This window comes from Bos indicus, chromosome 9, assembly GCF_029378745.1.
Source record: "Bos indicus isolate NIAB-ARS_2022 breed Sahiwal x Tharparkar chromosome 9, NIAB-ARS_B.indTharparkar_mat_pri_1.0, whole genome shotgun sequence".
Taxonomy (NCBI): domain Eukaryota; kingdom Metazoa; phylum Chordata; class Mammalia; order Artiodactyla; family Bovidae; genus Bos; species Bos indicus.
This window is the reverse complement of record NC_091768.1, coordinates 52,961,303-52,983,586: the sequence shown is the minus strand read 5'-3', so window position 1 is coordinate 52,983,586 and position 22,284 is coordinate 52,961,303. Positions and strand designations below refer to the sequence as shown.

Sequence of the window (22,284 nt, the reverse complement as noted above, 5' to 3'; positions counted from 1 at the left end):
ATGAGTTTGAGTAAACTCCAGGAGTTGGTGATGGACACATAGGCCTGGCTTGCTGTAGTTCATGGGGTTGCAAAGATCGGACACGGCTGAGCAAATGCACTGAACAAATCAGAACCAGCCAAGGGAAGAGACACAAAGGGCAGAGTCCAGAAAGGGACCCAACATGGATCATCCGGCCTTCCTCCGCCTGTGGAGTCCTAGCCTTACCCGCTCTTGCCCAGACTCTGTGACAGTATGCACGGGGGACTGCCAGCCCGGGAAGCTCTCTCAGGTTTTCGGTGTCCAGAGCTTTTATTGGTGTTTACTCACAGTCATCCTGTGTGGCTGACCTTTCATCTCTAGCCTCTCCTGGAGGTCAGACTACTAGCTTTGGTCCCTTGCTCCTCTGGAGGTCACAGCTGATACAGTATGAACCAAAGCTCCCATCATAAATCATGTTGTTATACTGTCAGTGGTCATAGCCCCAGAGAACAGAGATACTCCTTTCAGGCAGGATATTCTTAGGCCTGGAGAGGTCCTTTGGATAAGGTTAATTCTTCACTACATGGATGTACAGTTTTCTAAATAGTGTATTTCATCATCAGTGGTCCAAAATAGAATATTATCTTTATTACCTGTTAAGTTGAACTTGTTATAAGTGTACAAATTAGTGGTTTTCATTTTTTAAAATTTTATTTATTTATTGTTGGTTGTACCACGTGGCTTATTGGATCTTAGTTCCTTGGCCAGGGATTGAACCCGTGCCCTTGACAGTGAAAGTACAGAGTCCTAGCCACTGGACTGCTGGGAAATTCCTGCATTTTTTTTTAATTTCAAAGTTTTCATTTGACAAACTGATTTTCAATCCGTTGGCCATTTGGAGAACTGGTTTGGGGGCAGATTGATTTTCACTGAATATCTTAAGACAGTGGTTCTCAGATTCTGGTAAGCTTCGGAATCACTTGGATAGCCTATTACAACCCAGGTTACTGGTAGCCCGCCAGGCTCCCCAGTCCATGGGATTTCCCAGGCAAAAATCCTGGAGTGGGTTGCCATTTCCTCCTCCAGGTCTAGGTTGCTGCTGCTGCTGCTGCTAAGTTGCTTCAGTCGTGCCTGACTCTGTGCAGCCCCGTAGACGGCAGCCCACCAGGCTCCTCTGTCCCTGGGATTCTCCAGGAAAGAATACTGGAATGGGTTGCCATTTCCTTCTCCAGTGCATCCATGCATGCTAAGTTGCTTCAGTCGTGTCCGACTCTGTGAGACCCTGTGGACAGCAGCCCACCAGGCCACTCTGTCCATGGGATTCTCTAGGCAAGAACACTGGAGTGGTTTGCCATTTCCTTCTCCAAGGTCTAGGTTGCTGCTGCTGCGGCTGCTGCTAAGTCGCTTTGGTCGTGTCTGACTCTGTGCGACCCCATAGACGGCAGCCCACCAGATGGCAGCTCCCCTGTCCCTGGGATTCTCCAGGCAAGAACACTGGAGTGTGTTGCCATTTCCTTCTCCAAGGTCTAGGTTAGAGCCCCATTCAATTTATACTCTAAGGAGTTCCCAGGAGATGCTAATGTTGCTGACCCAGGGGCCACACTTTGAGAACCACTGGAATAGAGTGTGATGTATGTCAGGTGTGAGGAAAGAGATGCGTCACTGAAATGAGGCAGGGAAGAAAGGCGGAGAAGTCTGGGAACAAGGCACTGCTTTCTGTGTCCTTTTGGCAAGAAAGTTTGGGAATGCTCCCCATTTTAGGTTAGCTGTGGGACCCCAGGATGGAGACAGTGAGTTCAGGGAGAGAACCTGAACCCAAGTCACCCCCAGAGAACAGCTGCGGGATTCAATGCTCCTCTGTGTATGAGGCACGCAGGGCCCTTTGTGTGTTACTGTAACCGGACACCAGAGTGATTTGCAGTGGCTTGTGTGAAGGAAGCCTTGTGGAAGCATTTCAGAAACCAAAATCAATCTTTAACTTGTTTCTTTCTTAATTTCTCTAGGACTTCATTGTGTTCCCTTGCTTTTTAAGTCCCGTAACTGTCTTCCTTTCTCTCCTACCTCAGGCCATGTTCAGTCTTTGTATGGTGGAAAGTGGTGCTGACGAGGTGAATTTACACGGTGTGACCAGTCTTGGCTTAAAGCAGGCTCTGGAGTTTGCATACACAGGACAGGTATGGTACCAGATGTCATCCGAGAGGCTTAACTTCACATGACCAGAGGAGATTATCCTTGAGGAATGAGGTCTAGGTATTTTTCTTGTTATTCATGTCAATGTTGAAAAAAAGTTTTGCCTCCACTTAATAACTAAAATAATAGAAAGGTAAGTAGAACACTTTGATTTTAAATATGACCCAGGAAACATGGTATTTTAATCTTAGCTCAGTGGCTTGCTTATACGATTTTTAAATATCTTAAGGGATTATCATATGGGAGAGTTTGCAAGATAACTCGAATTTTCGTTGTTATCAGTTCACTGAAGCTCAGTGACTCAATCATGGCTTTATTGACCAAAAGTGAAAGTGAAGTGACTCAGTCGTGTCCAACTCTTTGCAACCCGGTGGACTGTAGCCTATCAGGCTCCTCCGTCCATGGGATTCTCCAGGCAAGAATACTGGAATGCGTTGCCATTTCCTTCTCCAGGGGATCTTTCTGACCCAGGGATTGAACCCAGGTCTCCTGCATTGTGGGCAGATGCTTTAACCTCTGAGCCACCAGGGAAGTCCAAAAGACCAAATTAAAGCTTTAAAGAGCTATGTCTAACATCTTGGCACCCTATCCTCTGCATTTATTTCAGGGTCAGGGCCTCAGATTAGAATGTGATGGTTTAAAAGCCAAAGTTTGTTCAGCACTAAAATCATTAGAGGACCTACAGGAATCTCCAGAGCACATTCATTTTATTTCTTGCTTTTTAAATGAAAGTAATGGTGACAACTAACATATGTTAGTGTATGACTGTCAGAGAAAATCAAAACAAGACTGCATATGAACAGTATGAACAGAGATCTGAAGCTTCATCTTTCTTACCTCATTGCATGTTAGTGAAACAACTATTAGAACACACGAAACCCATCCTTATAGAATTATGTTTAAATTGAGATGTAATATTTTTAAGATTTATTTTTGATATGGAGCATTTAAAAAGTCTTTGTTGAATCTGTTGCAGTATTGCTTCTGTTACTTATGTTCTGGTTTTTTGGCTACGAGGCATGTGGGATCTTAGCTTCCAGATCAGGAATCGAACCTGCACTCCCTGCATTGGAAGGTGAAGTTCTAACCACTGGACTGCCAGGGAAGTCCCAGTTGAGATGTAACTGACATATAACATTGTATTAGTTGTAGGTATACAACAGAGTGATTTTCACTATGTACAACAGAATGATTTACATCAAAACAATTACTGTAATAAGTTTTAATTAATGTCTGTCACCACACAAAGTTGACAGATTTTTTTGTGTGATAAGGATTTTTAAAATCTCCTTTCATAGCATGTTTTAGGTATACAGTACAGTATTGTTAACTATAGTTGCCATGTTGTACATTACAACCCAGGACTTATTTATCTTAAAACTTTTATATCTTATAAAAGTTTGTACCTTTGACCCCCCCCTTCACCCATTTTGCCCACCCTCATCACCCCCTACTTTCATTTGAGAGCTACTCAACTATGTCAGTGGAGAAGGCAATGGCACCCCACTCCAGTACTCTTGCCTGGAAAACCCCATGGACAGAGGAGCCTGGTAGGCTGCAGTCCATGGGGTCGCTAAGAGTCTGACACGACTGAGAGACTTCACTTTCACTTTTCACTTTCATGCATTGGAGAAGGAAATGGCAACCCACTCCAGTGTTTTTGCCTGGAGAATCCCAGGGACAAGGGAGCCTGGTGGGCTGCCGTCTTTGAGGTCACACAGAGTCGAACATGACTGAAGTGACTTAGCAGCAGCAGCAGCAACTACGTCAGACCAGATACCGAGTAGTTATTTATCTTCTTTTATAGTGTTTTGTTATTTAATTTCATTTCATCCAACTTATGTTCAGTGTCTTCTGTGCTAAAATAAGGGCTGCTGCTTTTGGCAGGCTCACATCCTGGTGGGGGAGAGTCATATACATGATTCCATGTCCTACTGTGGTGGGAAGCATAATAGCAGAATATGAGACACAGTGGGGACAAAGGAGAGGATGTGGTTAACTTGGTTCCTCAATGCAAACCTTCACAGAGAACGCAGGCAGATTCTTTACCAGCTGAGCTACAAGGGAAGCCCTTTGAAGGGTAAGGAGACTGCTAGGGAATAGGGAAGAAGTTTGCAGAAGAACAAATGTGTGTGTGTGCACTTAGAACAAAGTTCTAGGGGGGAGACAGAGTTGCATTTATTCTGCCCAGTGACCCATTCTTGATGTTGCATCCCACAACATGTCACACAGAGGTGACAGTCTTGCAGCATATACAGCAATAACTCATCTTTTCAGACTGTGCACTGAAGGGACAGGAAGTGGGCTGGCATTTCGTGGAGCACCCTCTTCAGGAACAAGGGCACTGCCCTGGGCATTTCATGTGTGCTGTGTAGCCTAATACTCTAGACAGCTCTGAGGAATTTAGTGATCCTGTTGTAAAGACGACAAGCCCTGGAAGGTGCAGTAAATGACTAAGATCAATCTCCCAGGTTTGACCCAGTGAGTCAAACCCAGTCCTCCTAATTTTGAATCCTTTTCATTTATTCTTAGCCCTTTCTTAATGCTCTATGTCATTAAGAAAAAATTAAGTCATATTTGTTATACCTTGATTAAGGAGATGGGGAAGTATTTGGACGTTTTAGAAAGCGAACTCTTGGGAGAAGGCAGTGGCAACCCACTCCAGTACTCTTGCCTGAAAAATCCCATGTATGGAGGAACCTGGTAGGCTGCAGTCCATGGGGTCGCTAGGAGTCGGACACGACTGAGTGACTTCGCTTTCACTTTTCACTTTCATGCATTGGAGAAGGAAATGGCAACCAACTCCAGTGTTCTTGCCTGGAGAATCCCAGGGACGGGGAGCCTGGTGGTCTGCCGTCTATGGAGTAGCACAGAGTCGGACACGACTGAAGTGACTTAGCAGCAGCAGGTTCCTTTAGAGGAAAGAGGGATGCCCTTGTGCATCAGTTGAATATCTCAGTTGGCACGACTCTGAACCTCAGTATCTTCACATAAGGTTGGTTATAATCAATGTCACCTCCAAGATTAAGTTTGCTGTTCAGTCGCTCAGTTGTGTCTGATTCTTTTGCAACCCTCTTATTGTCACCCACCTGGCTTCTCTGTCCATGTGATTTTCCAGGCAAGAATACAGCAGTGGGACTCCATTTCCTTCTCCAGGGGATCTTCCCAACCCAGGGAGTGAACCTGCATCTCCTGCCTTAGCAGGCAGACCTTTACCACTGAGCCACCTGGGAAGCCCACTATTGGAGTGATGGGCCTTAATAACTCAAAAGTAAGCTCAGAAATAGTCTGGCCCAGAGTTGGAGTGGAGCATGAGAAACTGTTTTTAGGCACTACTAGCCTAGAATAGGGGAGAAGGCAATGGCACCCCACTCCAGTGTTCTTGCCTGGAAAATCCCATGGGCTGCGAAGCCTGTTAGGCTGCAGTCCATGGGGTCGCTAGGAGTCAGATACGACTGAGCGACTTCACTTTCACTTTTCACTTTTGTGCATTGGAGAAGGAAATGGCAGCCCACTCCAGTGTTCTTGCCTGGAGAATCCCAGGGACGGGGAAGCCTGGTGGGCTGCCGTCTATGGGGTCGCACAGAGTCGGACACGACTGACTCGACTTAGCAGCAGCAGCAGCCTAGAATAGAACAGCCTGGGTGCAAGTCACCATTGTGAGACACTGGCAACTAGCAAGCCAATCCTGCTGGTGCTCTGCTCAGGTGTTCAGGCCCCAGGGGCCTTGGCTGCCTTATTAAGCCATCTTGTATACAGTGCTGCACCAAGTGCCAGGACAGGATGAAGCGAAATAAACAGCCTCGGCCTCGAAACCCCAAGAGAGGAGATGGACTAGCCGTCCAGGTGAGGGGCCCTTGGGTGTTGTGGCCTTCTTGGGAGCAGCCTTAAGGGGAGACCTTGGAGGGTCTGTGGGGGCAGTTCTCTGTTTTCTCAAGATGGGGGCCAGGTTTGGATCCTAGGACTGGGGCCAAGTGGAGAATGTGATGGACATTCTGATCTTGGGGAAGTAGTTGGGGTTTGTCCCACAAGTAGACCTTTTCTGAAAATATCTTCTGGTTGTCTGGAGCTGTATCTGGGGGCTCACATGTATCACCTTGGAACTTTTCAAAGGTGAGGATCATAAATCCTACCTGCTTCCTAGGGCTGCTGTGAACGTTTAAGGCTGTAACCTGGGTAAGTTGTTTTGCCTGGTGCCTGGCACACAGTAAGCCCTCACATGTACTGAATGGCATTGTGATAACAAAACCCTTATAGTGATATAACATCCAATATTAATGTATTAATAAAATCTTAAAAAAGGAAAAAAAATAGAAAGTGAACTCTTTTTGATGGTTCTCCCGACCTGGGTGCTTTTCCAGTGCTGAGTTCATGAGGGCTCTGAGTTGCTGCATTTGTACTTTGTGTGTGATTATTCTTTGCTGCAGGGTGGAAGTTTGGTACAGTCTTTCTTGAACAACATTCATGGCAGTTTGGTTTCTTAAACACCAAAATGACTTTATGATAAATCTGTTTTCTCTTTGAAATATAAACATAGATGACGGCAAAAAATGGAATTGTAGTATACTTGGAAAATGCAAAAGAGCTTTGTCTTACTCTGGAAATGAAATGAACATTAAGCAAAGAGTTTAGAATAAAAATATAAATAAAAGCATGGTTCTTCAGTTTCTTGTTATTTACTATTGTGGACATTTGCTGAAAGATGGTCTTCAGCCATGATATGTATGTAGATTTGTAAAAATCTTGGGTTAACATTTAAATTATCTACCTAAGCTATTCCTGATAGTTGATTATACCTTCAGTCTGTTGTAGTAAGCATAGTATAAAATGTTAAGTATTTTAAGTGCCTAAAAATTGTTACTGCCTTGGGAAGAAAATTGAAAGTATAGAGTGGGTGTGATGAATGAGTACCACTGTGTAACAAGGTGTGTGTGTGTGTGTGTGTTCCTCCTACACACTGTTCTAAAGCATAGCCTTCTTAAAATTGGTCACAGATATCATCCAGGAAATTTTAAAGAAAAATCAAATTGTCCTCCTAATGCTAATACATCCTCTGAAAATGCATGCGCTTTTCTTATCAAGGCACACATGCACTCTGGCTTCACACTAGTTAGAGGCGTGCCCTTCCTGTGGGAACACCCTGCTTGGGTCATCACCTGAGCAGAGCCCCGCATGCGTGGCAGTGCTCGTGAGTGACCCTGCACAGCTGTACACAGTGGAACTGGCCATGGAGAGCAGAGGAGCCAGACTGCAAGTCCTGTTCTGGGCTGGCTCCAGGAGCTAGGTTAAAAGCAAAGGGTATGATGCAAAATTGTCACTGGCAAGATCTGCCAGAGGAAGAAAAAGATAAAGTGAACCTGAGGAAATGCCACCTTTTACTTACCGGTGAGCAAAGGGAATCCTGTTCCCCTGCTGTCCCTCAATCTCCTTGCTTTCCAACTCTGGCCAGGAGTCCATTCCTATTTCAGTCCAGTCCTGATAGAAGAGATCTGAAAAAGAAGGGGGAAAAAACTGTCTAGGGATGGGAGGAGGGAAGGAAGCTCAGGAGTGATGGGATATATATATATATATATATATATATATAATTATAACTGGATTCACAGTACAGTTGTTCTGTAATACTGACTGTTGTACTACAGAAACCAACATAAAATTATAAAGCAGCTTTCCACCACTTAAAATTAAATAAAACTTTTTTTAAAAAAGAGATTGGTATTGACATATGCACACTACTATATATAAAATAGATAACGAGCAAGTCCCCACTGAGAACTCTACTGAGTACTTTGTAATGACATATATGGGAAAAGAATCTGAAAAAGAGTGGTTATATTTATATGTATAACTAATTCACTTTGCTATACAGCAGAAACTAACACAAGATTTTAAACCAACTACACTTCAAAAAAAATTTTTTTAAAGAAGGATTCTAATGGAGATGTTACTTGCCTCAGATCATGCCTCAGAAAACCCAGCCAGTCAGTGAGGAGCACCTAACATCAAGACCCTTTCATAAAGATATGAGCACTGCTCAGCAAGTGTAAATGAAAAAAAACTGAAAGTGTTAGTAACTCAGTTGTGTCTGACTTTTTGTGACCCCATGGACTATAGTCCACCAGGTTCCTCTGTCCATGAAGTTTTCCAGGCAAGAATACTTGAGTGGGTAGCTATTCCTTTCTCCAGGGGATCTTCCTAACCCAGGGATCAGACCCAGGTCTTGTGCATTGCAGGCAGATTCTTTGCTGTCTGAGCCACCAGCTCAACAAGCAGAAGAACATGTAGTCCTAAAGGTCTTTGATTATGCCTCTTGGAATTTAAGTAGGTAAGGGCCCAAAATGAAAGCAAATAGGACTGAGAACTACAATAAAGTTTGCTGTATTAATACTCTGGCTGCCATGATGTTAAGGACGAAAGACTATATGCCGATAATGTGATAAAGTGAAAGTTGCTCAGTCCTGTCCAACTCTGTGACCCCATGGACTATAGGATCCATGGAATTCTCCAGGCCAGAATACTGGAGCTATTCCCTTCTCCAAGGGATCTTCCCAACCCAGGGATCAAACCCAGGTCTCCTGCATTGCAGACAGATTCTTTACCAGCTGAGCTGCTGCTGCTGCTGCTGTCGCTTCAGTCGTGTCCGACTCTGTGCGACCCCATAGACGGCATCTCACCAGGCTCCCCGGTCCCTGGGATTCTCCAGGCAAGAACACTGGAGTGGGTTGCCATTTCCTTCTCCAATGCATGAAAGTGAAAAGTGAAAGTGAAGTCGCTCAGTCGTCAGGGACTAAATGCCTTCCATATAATAGAGCAAGGGGTTCAAGCTCGTTGGCTTCCTCTTAACTTTCCTGAGAACTCTCCCTTCCATGTGTTCTGTCCCTTGCTGCCTGATGGAGCATTTCCAGAAACCCAGTAAAGAGAGAAACTGTGCACTCAATGATAGGTTTGTAATCCCCTTTGAATTTCCCAGAGTACCCCTCTAGGTACTGCTAACTTTGCCAGCCATGAACCAGGCACACCGTATCTGGGCAGATGAAAAGGACTCTTTGATATCTGTTGTTTTCTTGCTTTTCTTTTCATATCCAGTAGCTCCAGCCTCTGGTTCCTCAGCATCATGGAAGAACCTATCTCTGGGGACACACATCCTGATTACCGTTCCCTGGTGCAGAGAATGCTTTAGTAGAATCTCAACAAGGACATTTTGTATAACTATTAGTGTTAATATTTTGAATGCTTTGGAAATCTAGGGAAGTGTGACATTCTGTGAAGTGAGAAATACTTTTTTTTTAGCTATAACTGTGCTCATGTAATCAGGAATTGAAAACTAGAAGACATAGTTCCTTAATTTTCTTGCTCTTGTATAGTCAAGGTTTTCTTCCTGATTCTCATTTGTTTATTTAATGTGTTCATGTGACTTTTTTATAGCCCTGATAAGGCAGACACTGTAGCCTTATTTTGATGATCATTGAAAGTGTATTTATTCTCTGCAGTGGAATACTTTTCTCTGGAGACCTGAGTGTCAGGCCTGGCAGCAGAGTGACAGGAATCTTAATTGGAACTGCCTTCTCATAAACCATTCCTTCAGGAAAAGATGTGTCACTTTACATGAGAAAAAGTCCCCATCAGATTTACTTATTATAAACATAACCTGGTGGAACTAAATGTTATTAGCACATGGAAAAAATCTGGGAGAAATATTTTTTAAATGCTTCTCTTGGGAGTAGCATTAGGACCATTCAGTGGTTTAAATACTTTAGCTGCAAAATTCTTTCTTCACCTGGCAGTACCTACAGAAGCCTGGCAAGTAAGAGGCCCCCAGGGTATGCACCCTGTGCCCTAGGCTCCAGAGCACAGAGTCTACAATCCACAGTCTAAGGAAGGATATTTTGAATTGTGCAGAAAGTGATTATTTTCTTCTTACCTTAATTCTTGTCGGAGTTGTGCCAGAGTCCATAACTGGACTGTTGACATAGAAAAGTTTGAGAAGAGTGAAATGAAGGGGATAAGTTTGAATTCCATCAGTGAGTTTTCACGTTCTTGGATCTTTTGAAACTCTATATTACTGCCTTTAGAGAGATTTTCTCTCTTTTTTAAATCAGTGGATTATTGAAACAAATGAGCAGATGTGTCTGCTTAATGTTTTGGGGTGAGGATGTTACAGGTTTCCATGTGTGGCTTCCTAGAAAGTGTCAACCAACTTGACAGACAGGGACCATATGCCAAATGAAATTTTTATGGCTTCTCAGGATGTCAAGTAAAATGATAAATCCTTGATGTGGTTAGGTAGTCAAAACTATAAGGACAGGTTGGGGACCTAAACATGTATTGTGAAAAACTGAGAAGTGAGATTTTAAAAGTTCCGGTCCTGCCTGACCCCAGAAGCTTACTTTTCTCAGCTGAGGACCCAAGAACAGTGTCAGTGGACCCAAAGCCTGTCTGTTCCTCATGGTCGACAGCAATTCAAGGTGAAGGTCTGTGGGAGCGCCCCTGCCTGTAGAGCAGGGTCAGTTTTAACTGACAGTTTGCCTGTGCCGGCCTGTTAGCCCTTTCAGTTCAGTATAGTCTCTCAGTTGTGTCTGACTCTTTGCGACCCCATGGACTGCAGCACGCCAGGCCTCCCTATCCATCACCAACCCCCGGAGTTTACTCAGACTCATGTATTGACTCATATCCCTTTATCCCTCATGAAATCCCTGTGTGTGTCTGCTCAGAGAAGACTCAGGCTGTGGTTTGTACTGCAGGCATTACAGAGCCATCTGCTCAGCATAGCAATGTCTAAAATGTTGCAGAGAGAGGAAGTCTAACTGTGGCCACACTTCTGAGGTCAGCTTTCCAATTTGGTAATAAAACTGATGATTTTGATTTTTAAAAAAAAGTTATTTCCTGGCTTTTTCTTAACAATTTGTAAATTTAGGATTTCTTAGTTTTCTGATAGTCACTCTGCAGAAACAGAATGGCCCGTCACCCACTCAGCGTTTGTTGCAGTGTTGAGACTGATAACAGCACACATGGACCAAGCGGATAGGAAAGCGTTTCTCATTCACATAGTGAGGCTTTTGGGGCTAAAAGCGTGGGTTCCAGTAGGTCCAAATATGTCTTCAGAGGGCAAGTAGGGGTGATTGATCAGCGTTGGTGTTTATTGTGCTTAGGAGGTGGGGCTGGAGGATTCTCCATGTAGCCAGAGGCTTGTGTGGTTTGAACTTTCCACCAGCATCAAGGGAGAGAGACCTCAGACTTTTCCTGTATTTTCCCCCAGGTGTGGAGCAAGCAGGGAAGAGGGAGTGGTGGGGCTTGAGAGCTGTCACCACACATCAAAAATGGAGACGGACTCCATTGTGTTCCTGTAGCATTTTGCTTGAGTGATAGTCACATTTTAGACACAGACATTTTCCTTTGGCACACTGTGAAACTCAGACACTTATTGAAAACAAAATGTGTTTGAACAGTATGCTCACAGCATTTATAATCTTTCTTGGCATAAGTTCTGTGCTGCAAGACCCATTGTGGACTAAGGGACTTGAGCTCATGCATACAGAACATGCACACTGATGACACTCAGAGGGTCTCTGGATATCTGAGATAATATTAGATGACAAGGATGCGTGTGACCCCTCTCTGTTTTAACCTTGTCTTCATTATACAAAACTTTATTTAAATGAGCTGGATTTGTTCCTTGGGTCCTCCTCTCTCCCTCCCACACTCTACCTCCCAGTGCCACCTTACTGCCAGGATGGTGAATAGAAAGAGAAATGTTTCCTGTGTGCTCTTGATAATGGCTTTATTGTCACAAGTGGAGCAATAAACAATCCTTTCTTTTCTATTTGATGTCCTCCAAAGTAGAAAAAAATAATATTCAGTAACTCAAAAGAGTAGGTCAGCCCCATTAAGCTAACTCAGGGTGGATTTTACACTTCTGTGCACTTGTTTCTCTCGGTTTTGGCAGAAAGTCCCATTGCTAGACATTTTTCATTTCATCATGTCCATCTGAGTTTTTCCTTTGCTATGGCAGATGAGTAGCAACTCCTGTTCAGAGTATTTCTAAGCAGACATCATTACAGTTGTGTTCTTTCTTGATCGTTGGAATTTCTGAAGGTTGGCTATATTCCGAATCATTCCCTAAGGAAATTGTGACCCTTCCTTTAGGTGTCTCATGAAATCATCTGAGTGGAGGGAGCTTACCAGTATATTTAGTGGAGATTCTTGATTAGCTCTTTAGTTATCATAAGAAGATGTCAGCCTATTGATAGCTTTTTAAAGGACATGAACTTTTCCCCTTATTCAGCAAAAGAGAATAATTACATTCCAGCCTCAGCCTGTTTGCTAGAAAGCTCTCACTAAAAGTTGACTGGGAGGAATTATACATACAACGAATTCTCAGAAGATACGCAGCCTGCCAGTCTGGCTTGGTGGTTCTCAACCACATCTATCAACCCTTAATATACAAGGCCACCTTTACTATCCTGAAATGAAATTCCTAATAATATAACTTACCCACACAAATTACTCTAAACACTAGTAAGAATATCTTGTGTGTGTGTTAGGCACTCAGTCATGTCTGATTCTTTGCGACCCCATGGACTGTAGCCTATGGCCCATCCATGGAACTCTCTAGGCAAGAATACTGGAATGGGTTGCCATTTTCTTCTCCAGGGATCTTCCTGACCCAGGGATTGAACCTGGGTCTTCTGCATTGCAGGCAGATTGTTTACCATCTGAGCCACCAGGGAAGCCAAGAATATCTTAACCATATATAAATAACAAACAGAAGGAAATAAAGTATATTGAAAATAATGTGCAGTTCAGTATGTAGAGGCTGGAGCAAAACTCTTCACAAGACATAATGAAACAGTTGCCTGTATACAGCTACAGGTAGAATCCTCATGCTGCATAGAGATGCGGAGTGACACAAAAGGATGTTTTGCTGGAAACAGAGATACCACAAGGGCATGCCCTAGGCAACATGATTTTCTGAAGTACTGAACAACTTTCTGTAAAATTCCTTACAAAACAAAACAGTAGTCTTCTCTTGGTTTTTATTGTGGTAGCATTCCTGGAAAATTCAGTATATCTTGACGCAAAACAAATAGAAATTTGTCTATATGTAAAATAGAGTTCAATTCTGGGCTTAGGGTTTTATAAACAAGTTTTTCACCTATTTACATGTCTGTCTTCCCAAGTGGCTCAGTGGTAAATAATTCAATCCTTGGGTTAGGAAGATTCCCTGGAGAAGAAGATGGCAACCCATTCCAGTGTTCTTGCCTGAAGGATCCCATGGACAGAGGAGCCTCGATGAGCTTCAGTCCATAGGGTTGCAAAGAGTCGGACACGACTGAGCTTGCACGCAGACACGTGTCCATCTTTGCATTTGGTGGCTGTCCTGTGGTTTGCCTGGCTGCTGTCCAATAAAGGCCAATAGTATTCCCCTTCCTGGAGCAACTAAAACTATCTGTATGCATTTCCAAATTGCTGCCTATAAGGTTGTACTGCCTGCTTTAAGAACCACTGCTCATCTACTCTAAATCTTATGTCTAAATCAAGATATCAAGGGAGAAAATCAGAAAACTACATCTGAGTTTTGAAGAATCTCTATTAACTTTTACTTTTTATGCAAAGTTTACAAAATACACTTATGTTGGTATTAAAAGTATCACCAGATAGGTCATTCAATGATAGTCATAATGTCTGAAGGAAATTTTCCATTAGATCTCAGGGCCTGGAGAATCTAGAGTTCATTTCAGTATTTTCATCTTTTTATCTTGTATTAGGCTACATTTTCTTTTTTGATTTTAATGCTAGGAGGCTTAGAGCCGTATTTGCAGGCCATTATTAATAGTTATGAAGATACATATACATATATACACACGTATCTCTCCTCTAAACATCGCATTGTTTCCTATTTTCTCCTGGCTCGAATGACGTTTCTAATCTTTAAATGCTTGTACTGATGCCTCAGATCCTGCTGAAAATGAGTATATGTAAATAAGAAAAGTGAATGAAAATATTTAGGAGCCCTATCTGAAAATTTCTGGAATCCCAGGGGGTACTTTAGGGTTATTTAGGCATGAATAAAGTGGTGCTACATCCTGTTAGTTCTGCCTCCAAAAATGGAGTGTCTCCAGAATCCCAGGTTGTTCCACAAATAAGCCATTCTACTTGCTTCCTAAATTTTTCCCACCCCTATTTTCAGAACTAAAATTAAGAAGTGTGCAAATTTTGTAAAGATAAGTTACTATTTTTCATCTTTTGAAAGTGAAAAAGATGTTTATACAAACATAAAGAATGAAAGTGAAAAGCCATATTCACTCAAATTCTCACTAACATACTGTATGTTATTTTTCTGTTCTTTTCCCCTGGCCTTTCCCCATCTCCTGAGTAATATAGATTTTTTTGTGATTATAATTTAATGTCTTTTCTGGAATTAGATAAAAGTACATTTATCTATAAATTCATAGTATATGCTGCTTTATTGTAATACAGGTTTTTTTTAAACAGGTTTGGATTATTTAAAATAAATTTGTAGACCTGGAATCACTTGATCAAGAAGAACGTGTTTTTTGTGAGAGTGCCTTCTGAAGTTTTGCAACAGCTGCTATTGGACAGTGAATTTTATAAACTTCTTGTCTTAAAAAAGAATTCTTGAGCCCTCTGCTGGAAGCATTTAGTATTTCTATTGAGTTAGTAATAGATGGGAGTTTCATAATTCTGAATGTAAGATTTTTTAAAAGAAAACAACCTGATAGCAAACATATGTGGGCTTCGTGGTTAATTTCAAGACAAAAACCTAACTAGCCAAACAAAGCTTTTGAGAAGACTTATATTGCAAGTTGATATTCCATTTGAGTGGAATAATCATGCAAACATCTCAGTCGTGTCCAACTCTTTGCGACCCCATGGACTGTAGCCCACCAGGCTCCTCCGTCCATGGGATTTTCCAGACAAGAGTACTGGAGTGGATTGGCATTTCCTTCTCCAGAGGATCTTTCTGACCCAGGGATCGAACCCAGGTCTCCTGCATTGTAGGCAGACGCTTTACCATCTGAGCCACCAGGGAAGTCTAAACATTTCAAATGAAGGGTTAATTCAAAGGTATTGAACGTTCTAAGTTAATTTGTGAATACTTTATTTTGTTTGTATCCTTTATAAAAAACCATTTATAGTTTATCCTCAAATTGAGATCCATTAATAAAGCAAATGGTTCATGAGCACCTACTATGTGTTCAAGACTCACAAGACATTAGGGTTGTATTGATGGAAGTAATGCCATGAATGCTTTCTCAAAGTGGGCTGACAGTGAAATGACAGATCAATACACCATTGCATTTATTGGAAATGGGGCCTCAGTTGTTAGTGTATGGAGCATGGTGAAGTATCTGAGAATGCTCAGTGTTCCAGAAGTTACACTGGTTCAGACAGGAGAATGAATTATTGAGCTGGAGTACTTTATCAAGTACTGCTTGCAGTTTACTTTGCAGGGAGAAAAGGTAGCCGTTTGACATATGGTATTTGAATAAATGCAGCTCTTGAAAAATTGATTACAACCATGCATCCTTATGTTATCATATGGGTATCAGGGTAGAAACAGTTTGGCACAACCCAAAGAATATAGCCACTGACCTAGAGGGACTCAAGCATGATTCCAGCCTGTGGCAGCTTTAGAGAATTGTTGACTGAATTCCACTACAAGTATCAACTCCGCTGACTGTTGCTGAAAAAAGTTAGCATTTTCACTTCAAATTCAGATTCCCAAATTTCAGTTGGATGCTCACCTAGCCAGGCAGTGCTAATTTGTTTCCTTGCTAAATTTGCTTTCCTCCTCTTCCTGCTAGGTTTTTCTTCTCCTCTTTTCAAACCCTGTCGCCCTCTCACTATCCTGCCCTGGTACACATAGCACAAGGGAAACTCCTCTTCCATTGAGAAACATGCATACAGGAAATATATCTTTTCACCATCGAATCCCCAAACTTCCCAGGTTCTGTGCACTTATTCTGTGTGTCCGTATCTTTTATGCTGGAGGAGACATCTTTGCTTTGTGAGAGGCTAATCTCTCCACTTAAGCTCTGGATCCTCCTTCCTCTTATCCTCTCAGACATCAATCCTGAATCCTCATGTCTGCCTCTTCTGTCATCAGTTTCTCCTCCACTGGTGTATTCCCACCAGTGTAAAAACATGCTTTATTGTTTATCTTTCAAAAATCCCTTTCTTGTTTTTCTCTTCTTCTTCAACTACCATTTATTCTTCTGCTTTCCTTCACAGTGGAACTTACGAAAAGAGTTGCATAAACTTACTCTTCATCATTTTTTACTCCCTGTTCCATTCATCAGGTCTGGAAGTTGCCATCTTCAGCATCCCGCTGAAACTGATCTGATAGTCACAGATATTGCTGGACTGATTGCATCGTGTCCACTCAGCTGCATTCAACACAGTCAACCTGCCTCTCCATTGAAGCCGTTTTGTGAATACACCACACTCTGTGGGTTCTTATTCTTATTCCCCCCAGCTCTCCTCCCCATCGTTCCTTTTCAGGTGTCTTTGCTTGCACCTCCTTCTGTAGGCACTGAGTTCCTCGTGTGTCAAAACCCTCCTGTTTATATCTAAACAGCTTCCTCAATACCATCATCTAGACCCATGTTATTTGGTACAACGTTATGCTCTTGACTGCTAGTCCCCACCTGTACTCCAGACTAGAGATCAGCAAGCTTTTTCTTTAAGGGTTCAAATAATAAATAATCCAGCCTTTGCAGGCCATATCCAGCTCTGTTGCAACTACTCAACTCTGCTGTTATGGAATGAAAACAGCCAGAGACAGATAAGTAAATAGATGACATGGCTATGTTCCAACAAAACTTTATTTATGGATGCTGAAATTTGAATTTCATATTTTTTTACATTTGTTATTCAGTCACTCAGTCATGTCTTTGTGACTCTTTGTGACCCCATGGACTGCAGCATGCCAGCCTTTCCTGTCCATCACCATCTCCTGGAGCTCGCTCAAACACATGTTCATTGGGTCAGTGATGCCATCCAACCATCTTGTCCTCTGTCATCCCCTTCTCCTCCTGCATTCAATCTTGCCCAGCATGAGGCTCTTTTTCAGTGAGTCAGCCCTTTGCATCAGGTGGTCAAAGTATTAGAGCTTCAGCATCAGTCCTTAAAATGAGTACTCAGGCCCAATTTCCTTTAGGATGGACTGCCCCTTGAAATCCAAGGGGCTGTCAGGAGTCTTCTCCGACATCACAAGTCAAAAGCATCAATTCTTCGGCGTTCAACCTTCTTTATAGTCCAATTTTCACATCCATGCATTACTACTGGAAAGACCATAGCTTTGACTAGATGGACCTTTGTTGGCAGTGTCTCTGCTTTTTAATATGCTGTCTAGGTTTGTCATAGCTTTTCTTCCAAGGAGCAAGCATCTTTTAATTTCATGGCTGCAGTCACCATTTGCAGTGATTTTAGAGCCCAAGAAAATAAAGTCTGTCAGTGTTTCCCCATCTGTTTGACATGAAGTGATGGGACCAGATGCCATGATCTTTTTTTTTTTGAATGTTGAGTTTTAAGCCAACTTTTTCACTCTCCTCTTTCACTTTCATCAAGAGGCTCTTTAGATCCTCTTCACTTTCTGCCATAAGTGTGGTGTCATCTGCATATCTGAGGTTATTGATACTTCTCCCGGGAATCTTGATTCCAGCTTGTGCTTTACCCAGCCTGGCATTTCGCATGATGTACTCTGCATGTAAGTTAAATAAGCAGGGTGACAATATACGGCCTTGATATATTCCTTTCCCAATTTTGCACCAGTATGTTGTTCCATGTCCGGTTCTAACTGTTGCTTCTTGACCTGCATACAGGTTTTTCAGGAGGCAGGAAAGGTGGTCTGGTATTCCCATCTCTTTAAGAATTTTCAACAGTTTGTTGTGATCCATACAGTCAAGGTTTTCACGTAGTTAATGAAGCAGTAGATGTTTTTCTGGATATCTCCTGCTTTTTCTGTGATCCAACGGGCTTCCCTGGTGGCTCAGATGGTAAAGCATCTGCCTGCAATGCAGGAGACCCAGGTTCGATCCTCAGGTAGGGAAAGTCTCCTGGAGGAGGACATGGCACCCCACTCCAGTACTGTTGCCTGGAAAATCCCATGAATGGAGGAGCCTGGTAGGCTACAGTCCATGGGGTCGCTTGAGTTGGACATGACTGAGTGACTACTTAAATAAGTTAAATGGATGTTGGCAATTTGATCTCTGGTTCCTCTGACTTTTCTAAATCCAACTTGAACATTTGGAAGTTCTCGGTTCATGTACTGTTGAAGCCTGGCTTGGAGAATTTTGAGCACACCTTTGCTAGCATGTGAAATGAATTCTATCGTGCAGTAGTTTGAACATTCTTTGGCATTACCCTTCTTGGGGATTGGAATGAAAACTGACCTTTTCCAGTCCTACGGCCACTCCCAAGTTTTCCATATTTGCTGGCATATTGAGTGTAGCACTTCAACAGCATCATATTTTAGGATTTGATATAGCTCAGCTGGATATTTTTTAATATATTAGCATATTATTCATCTTTTCACGTTTTCCAACCTATTTTAAAAAATTAAAAGCATTCTTAGGCATTAGCACCCTAAAATAAAATGCTTAGGAAGAAATCTGTCAAAATATGAACAAGATCTGTGTGAGAAAATTACAAAATTCTGATAGAAGGAATCAAAGGACTAAATAAATGGAAAGAGCTTCCATGATTATGGATAGAAAGATGCGACACTGTTAATATGTCATTCTCCCTTGCAATCCTAATCATAATCCCAGTTAGTTGTTTTGTTGATACTGACAAACTGTTCCTAAAAGTTCAGTGGAGAGAGACAAAGAACCCAGAGCCAATAGAACATTGAAGAAAAACGACTGGAGGACTGACATTATCTGAATTCAAATTACTATAAAGCAAAATCAAGACACTGTGGTATTGGCTGGAAATAATAGATGAATAGATCAGTGGAACAGAATACAGAAACCAGAAGTAGACCCAGATAGATATAGACAACGGATCTTTGACAGAGGAGCAAGACAATGCAGTGGAGCAAAGATAGTCTTTTCACAAATGGTGCTGAAACAGCTCACGTTCACATTCAAGAAAATGAGTCTAGCCAGACCTTATGCCCAAATAAAAATCAACTCAAAATGGATCACAGACCTAAATGTAAAATGTAAAACTATAAAGCTTCTAGACGGTGACAGGAGAATACTTAGATGACTTAGATGGTTTTGGATATGGCAATGACTTTTTAGATACAATGCCAGAGGCATGACTCATGAAAAAAATAATTTGATAAGCTGTATTTCATTCAAATTACAACCTGCTCTGCAGAAGTTTTATCAAGAGAATGAGCATACAAGCCACAGATTGGGGGACAATGTTCACAGAAGATACAGCTTACAAAACTAAACATATTCTTAATCATGCAATCCAGCAGTCACACTGCTTGGTATTTCCCAAAGGAATTGAAAACTTAACATTCACACAGAAACACACATACAGGTGTTTATAGCAGTTTTATTCATAATTTCTAAAAGTTGGAAGCAACCAGGACACCCTTCAATAGACAAATGGATAGCTGCGGTATATCTAGACAATGGAATATTATTCAGCACTAAAAAGAAATGACCTATCAAACTATGAAAAGACCTGGAAAAAACTTAAGTGCTTACTGCTGAGTGAAAGAAGCCAATCTGAAAAGGCTACATACTTTGGGATTCCAACTATATGGCATCCTAGAAAAGGCAAAGCTATGAAGATAATACCTGCCTCCTGAGAAATCTGTATGCAGGTCAAGAAGCAACAGTTAGAACTGGACATGGAACAACAGACTGGTTCCAAATTGGGAAAGGAGTAATTAAAGCTGTATATTGTCACCCTGCTTATTTAACTTGTATGCAAAGTACTAGAAATGCTGGGCTAGATGAGGCATAAACTGGAATCAAGATTGCTGGGAGAAATATCAGTAACCTCAGATATGCAGATGATACCACACTTATGGCAGAAAGTGAAGAAAAACTAAAGAGCCTCTTGATTAAAGTGCAAGAGGAGAATGAAAAAGTTGGCTTAAAACTCAACATTCAGAAAACTAAGATCATGGCATCCGGTCCCATCACTTCATGGCAAATAGATGGGGAAACAGTGGAAACAGTGACAGGCTTTATTTTGGGGGGCTCCAAAGTCACTGCAGATGGTGACTGCAGCCATGAAATTAAAAGATGCTTGCTCCTTGGAAGAAAAGCTATGACCAACCTAGACAGCATATTAAAAAGCAGAAACATTACTTTGACAACAAAGGTCTGTTCTAGTCAAAGCTATGGTTTTTCCAGTAGTCACGTATGGATGTGAGAGTCGGACTCTAAAGAAAGCTGAATGTCGAAGAATTGATGCTTTTGAACTGTGGTGCTGGAGAAGACTCTTGAGAGTCCCTTGGACTGTGAGCAGATCTGATCAGTCCATCCTAAAGGAAATCAGTCCTGAATATTTATTGGAAGGACTGATGCTGCAACTCCAATACTTTGGCCACCTGATGTAAAGAACTGACTCATTTGAAAAGACCTTGATGCTGGGAAAGATTGAGGGCGGGAGGAGAAGGGGACGACAGAGCATGAAACAGTCGGCTGACATCACTGACTCAATCAATGAATGTTAGTCTGCGCAAGCTCCGGAAGTTGGTAATGGACAGGGAAACCTGGCGTGCTGCAGTCATGGGGTCGCAAAAGGTCGGACACAACTTACCAACTGAACTGAACTGATGGAGATAATAAAAAGATTAGTGGTTGTCAGGGGTTTGGGGGAGGTACGGATGAGTAAGGCAGAGCACAGAGGATTTTTAGGGCAGTGAAAATACTCTGTACTCACTCTGGATGTTCATCTAAACCCCAAACCAAGAGTGAACCCTAATATGAACTATGGAGCTTGGGTGCTAATACTGTGTTAGTATGGGTTCATTGATTGTAACAAATGTACCATCCTGGTGGGAACTGTTTGTAATGGTGGAGCTTATGCATATGCAGGATTAGGAAGTATGTGGTACTCTGCTTTCTGCTCAATTTGTTGTGGACCTAAGAGTGCTCTAAAAGATTAAGTTTATTAATGAATGAAATAAAATTCTAAAAATGCAAGTAAAATTTTTGTCTTAAACCGTTTTTTTTTCTTAGCTCACAGGCCATACAAAAAGTATGTGAAAGAAAAATTTGGTCTGGGACTTACAGTTTGCTAACTAGACTCATATATTTCTGACTACTTGATATCTCTGTTTGGACGACCAATAGCCATCCAGTAAGCCACACATTGAACATATCTCCAAAATGGGACTTTTGCTGTTTCCTTCAAATCTGTTTCTTCCTTTGTTTTCACTCTTGCCAGTTGATGGTACCTCAGTCTATCCTGGAGGCCAGAGCCTGGAGTGTGAGCACTGAACACCGAGGAACCATGTTTGTCTTGTTCACGTTCATACCCAAAGTGCCTGGAAAGGTGCCTCGACAGTGCAGCACTCACAAAAGATTTTTCTGTTTGAATGGGTGAATTTCTCCACCTTCAGTTTCTTCATTTGCCTTAGGGGGTTAATATTTACCTTGCAGGAGTGAGCAGTGGGGAACAGTGTAAGAAAGAGAGATAACATGTATGAAATTACCTCACATGGCACCTGGTCTGTAGTAGACAATGTAAACATTAGAAATAGAAGTCATTATTTGTGAATAATTATTTTCTGTTCATGGAATTAACAATAATAATAGTAGCACCTATATTTCTTACCCTGTGAAACATGCCAGGGATTATTCTAAAATTTTTACCAGGATTATTCCATTTTATCCTTATATGTAAACTTTACAAAAGTAGGTAGTAGTCATCCCCTTTTTTCAAAATATAATGATGTTAAAAGCAAACATGTCATGGATTGGAAGAATCAATATAGTGAAAATGAATATACTACCCAAAGCAATTTATAGATTCAATGCAATCCCTATCAAGCTACCAACGGTATTTTTCACAGAGCTAGAACAAATAATTTCACAATTTGTATGGAAATACAAAAAACCTCGAATAGCCAAAGCTATCTTGAGAAAGAAGAATGGAACTGGAGGAAACAAGCTACCTGACTTCAGGCTGTACTAC

General features: G+C 41.8%; 1 protein-coding gene across 7 annotated transcripts in view; it reads left to right on the top strand.

Annotated features, from left to right (window-relative positions):
• Nucleotides 1-22,284, top strand: part of KLHL32 (kelch like family member 32) — a 221,254-nt gene that overhangs the window by 93,626 nt on the left and 105,344 nt on the right. For 6 of the 7 annotated variants that reach the window (XM_070796051.1, XM_070796048.1, XM_070796049.1 and 3 more), the window contains one exon: nt 2,028-2,135. The exons of the other annotated variant lie outside the window; for it this stretch is intronic. In XM_070796051.1, the coding sequence (XP_070652152.1) occupies nt 2,028-2,135 (108 nt within the window). The remainder of the gene's footprint in view (nt 1-2,027; nt 2,136-22,284) is intronic. 7 annotated transcript variants of the gene reach the window in all.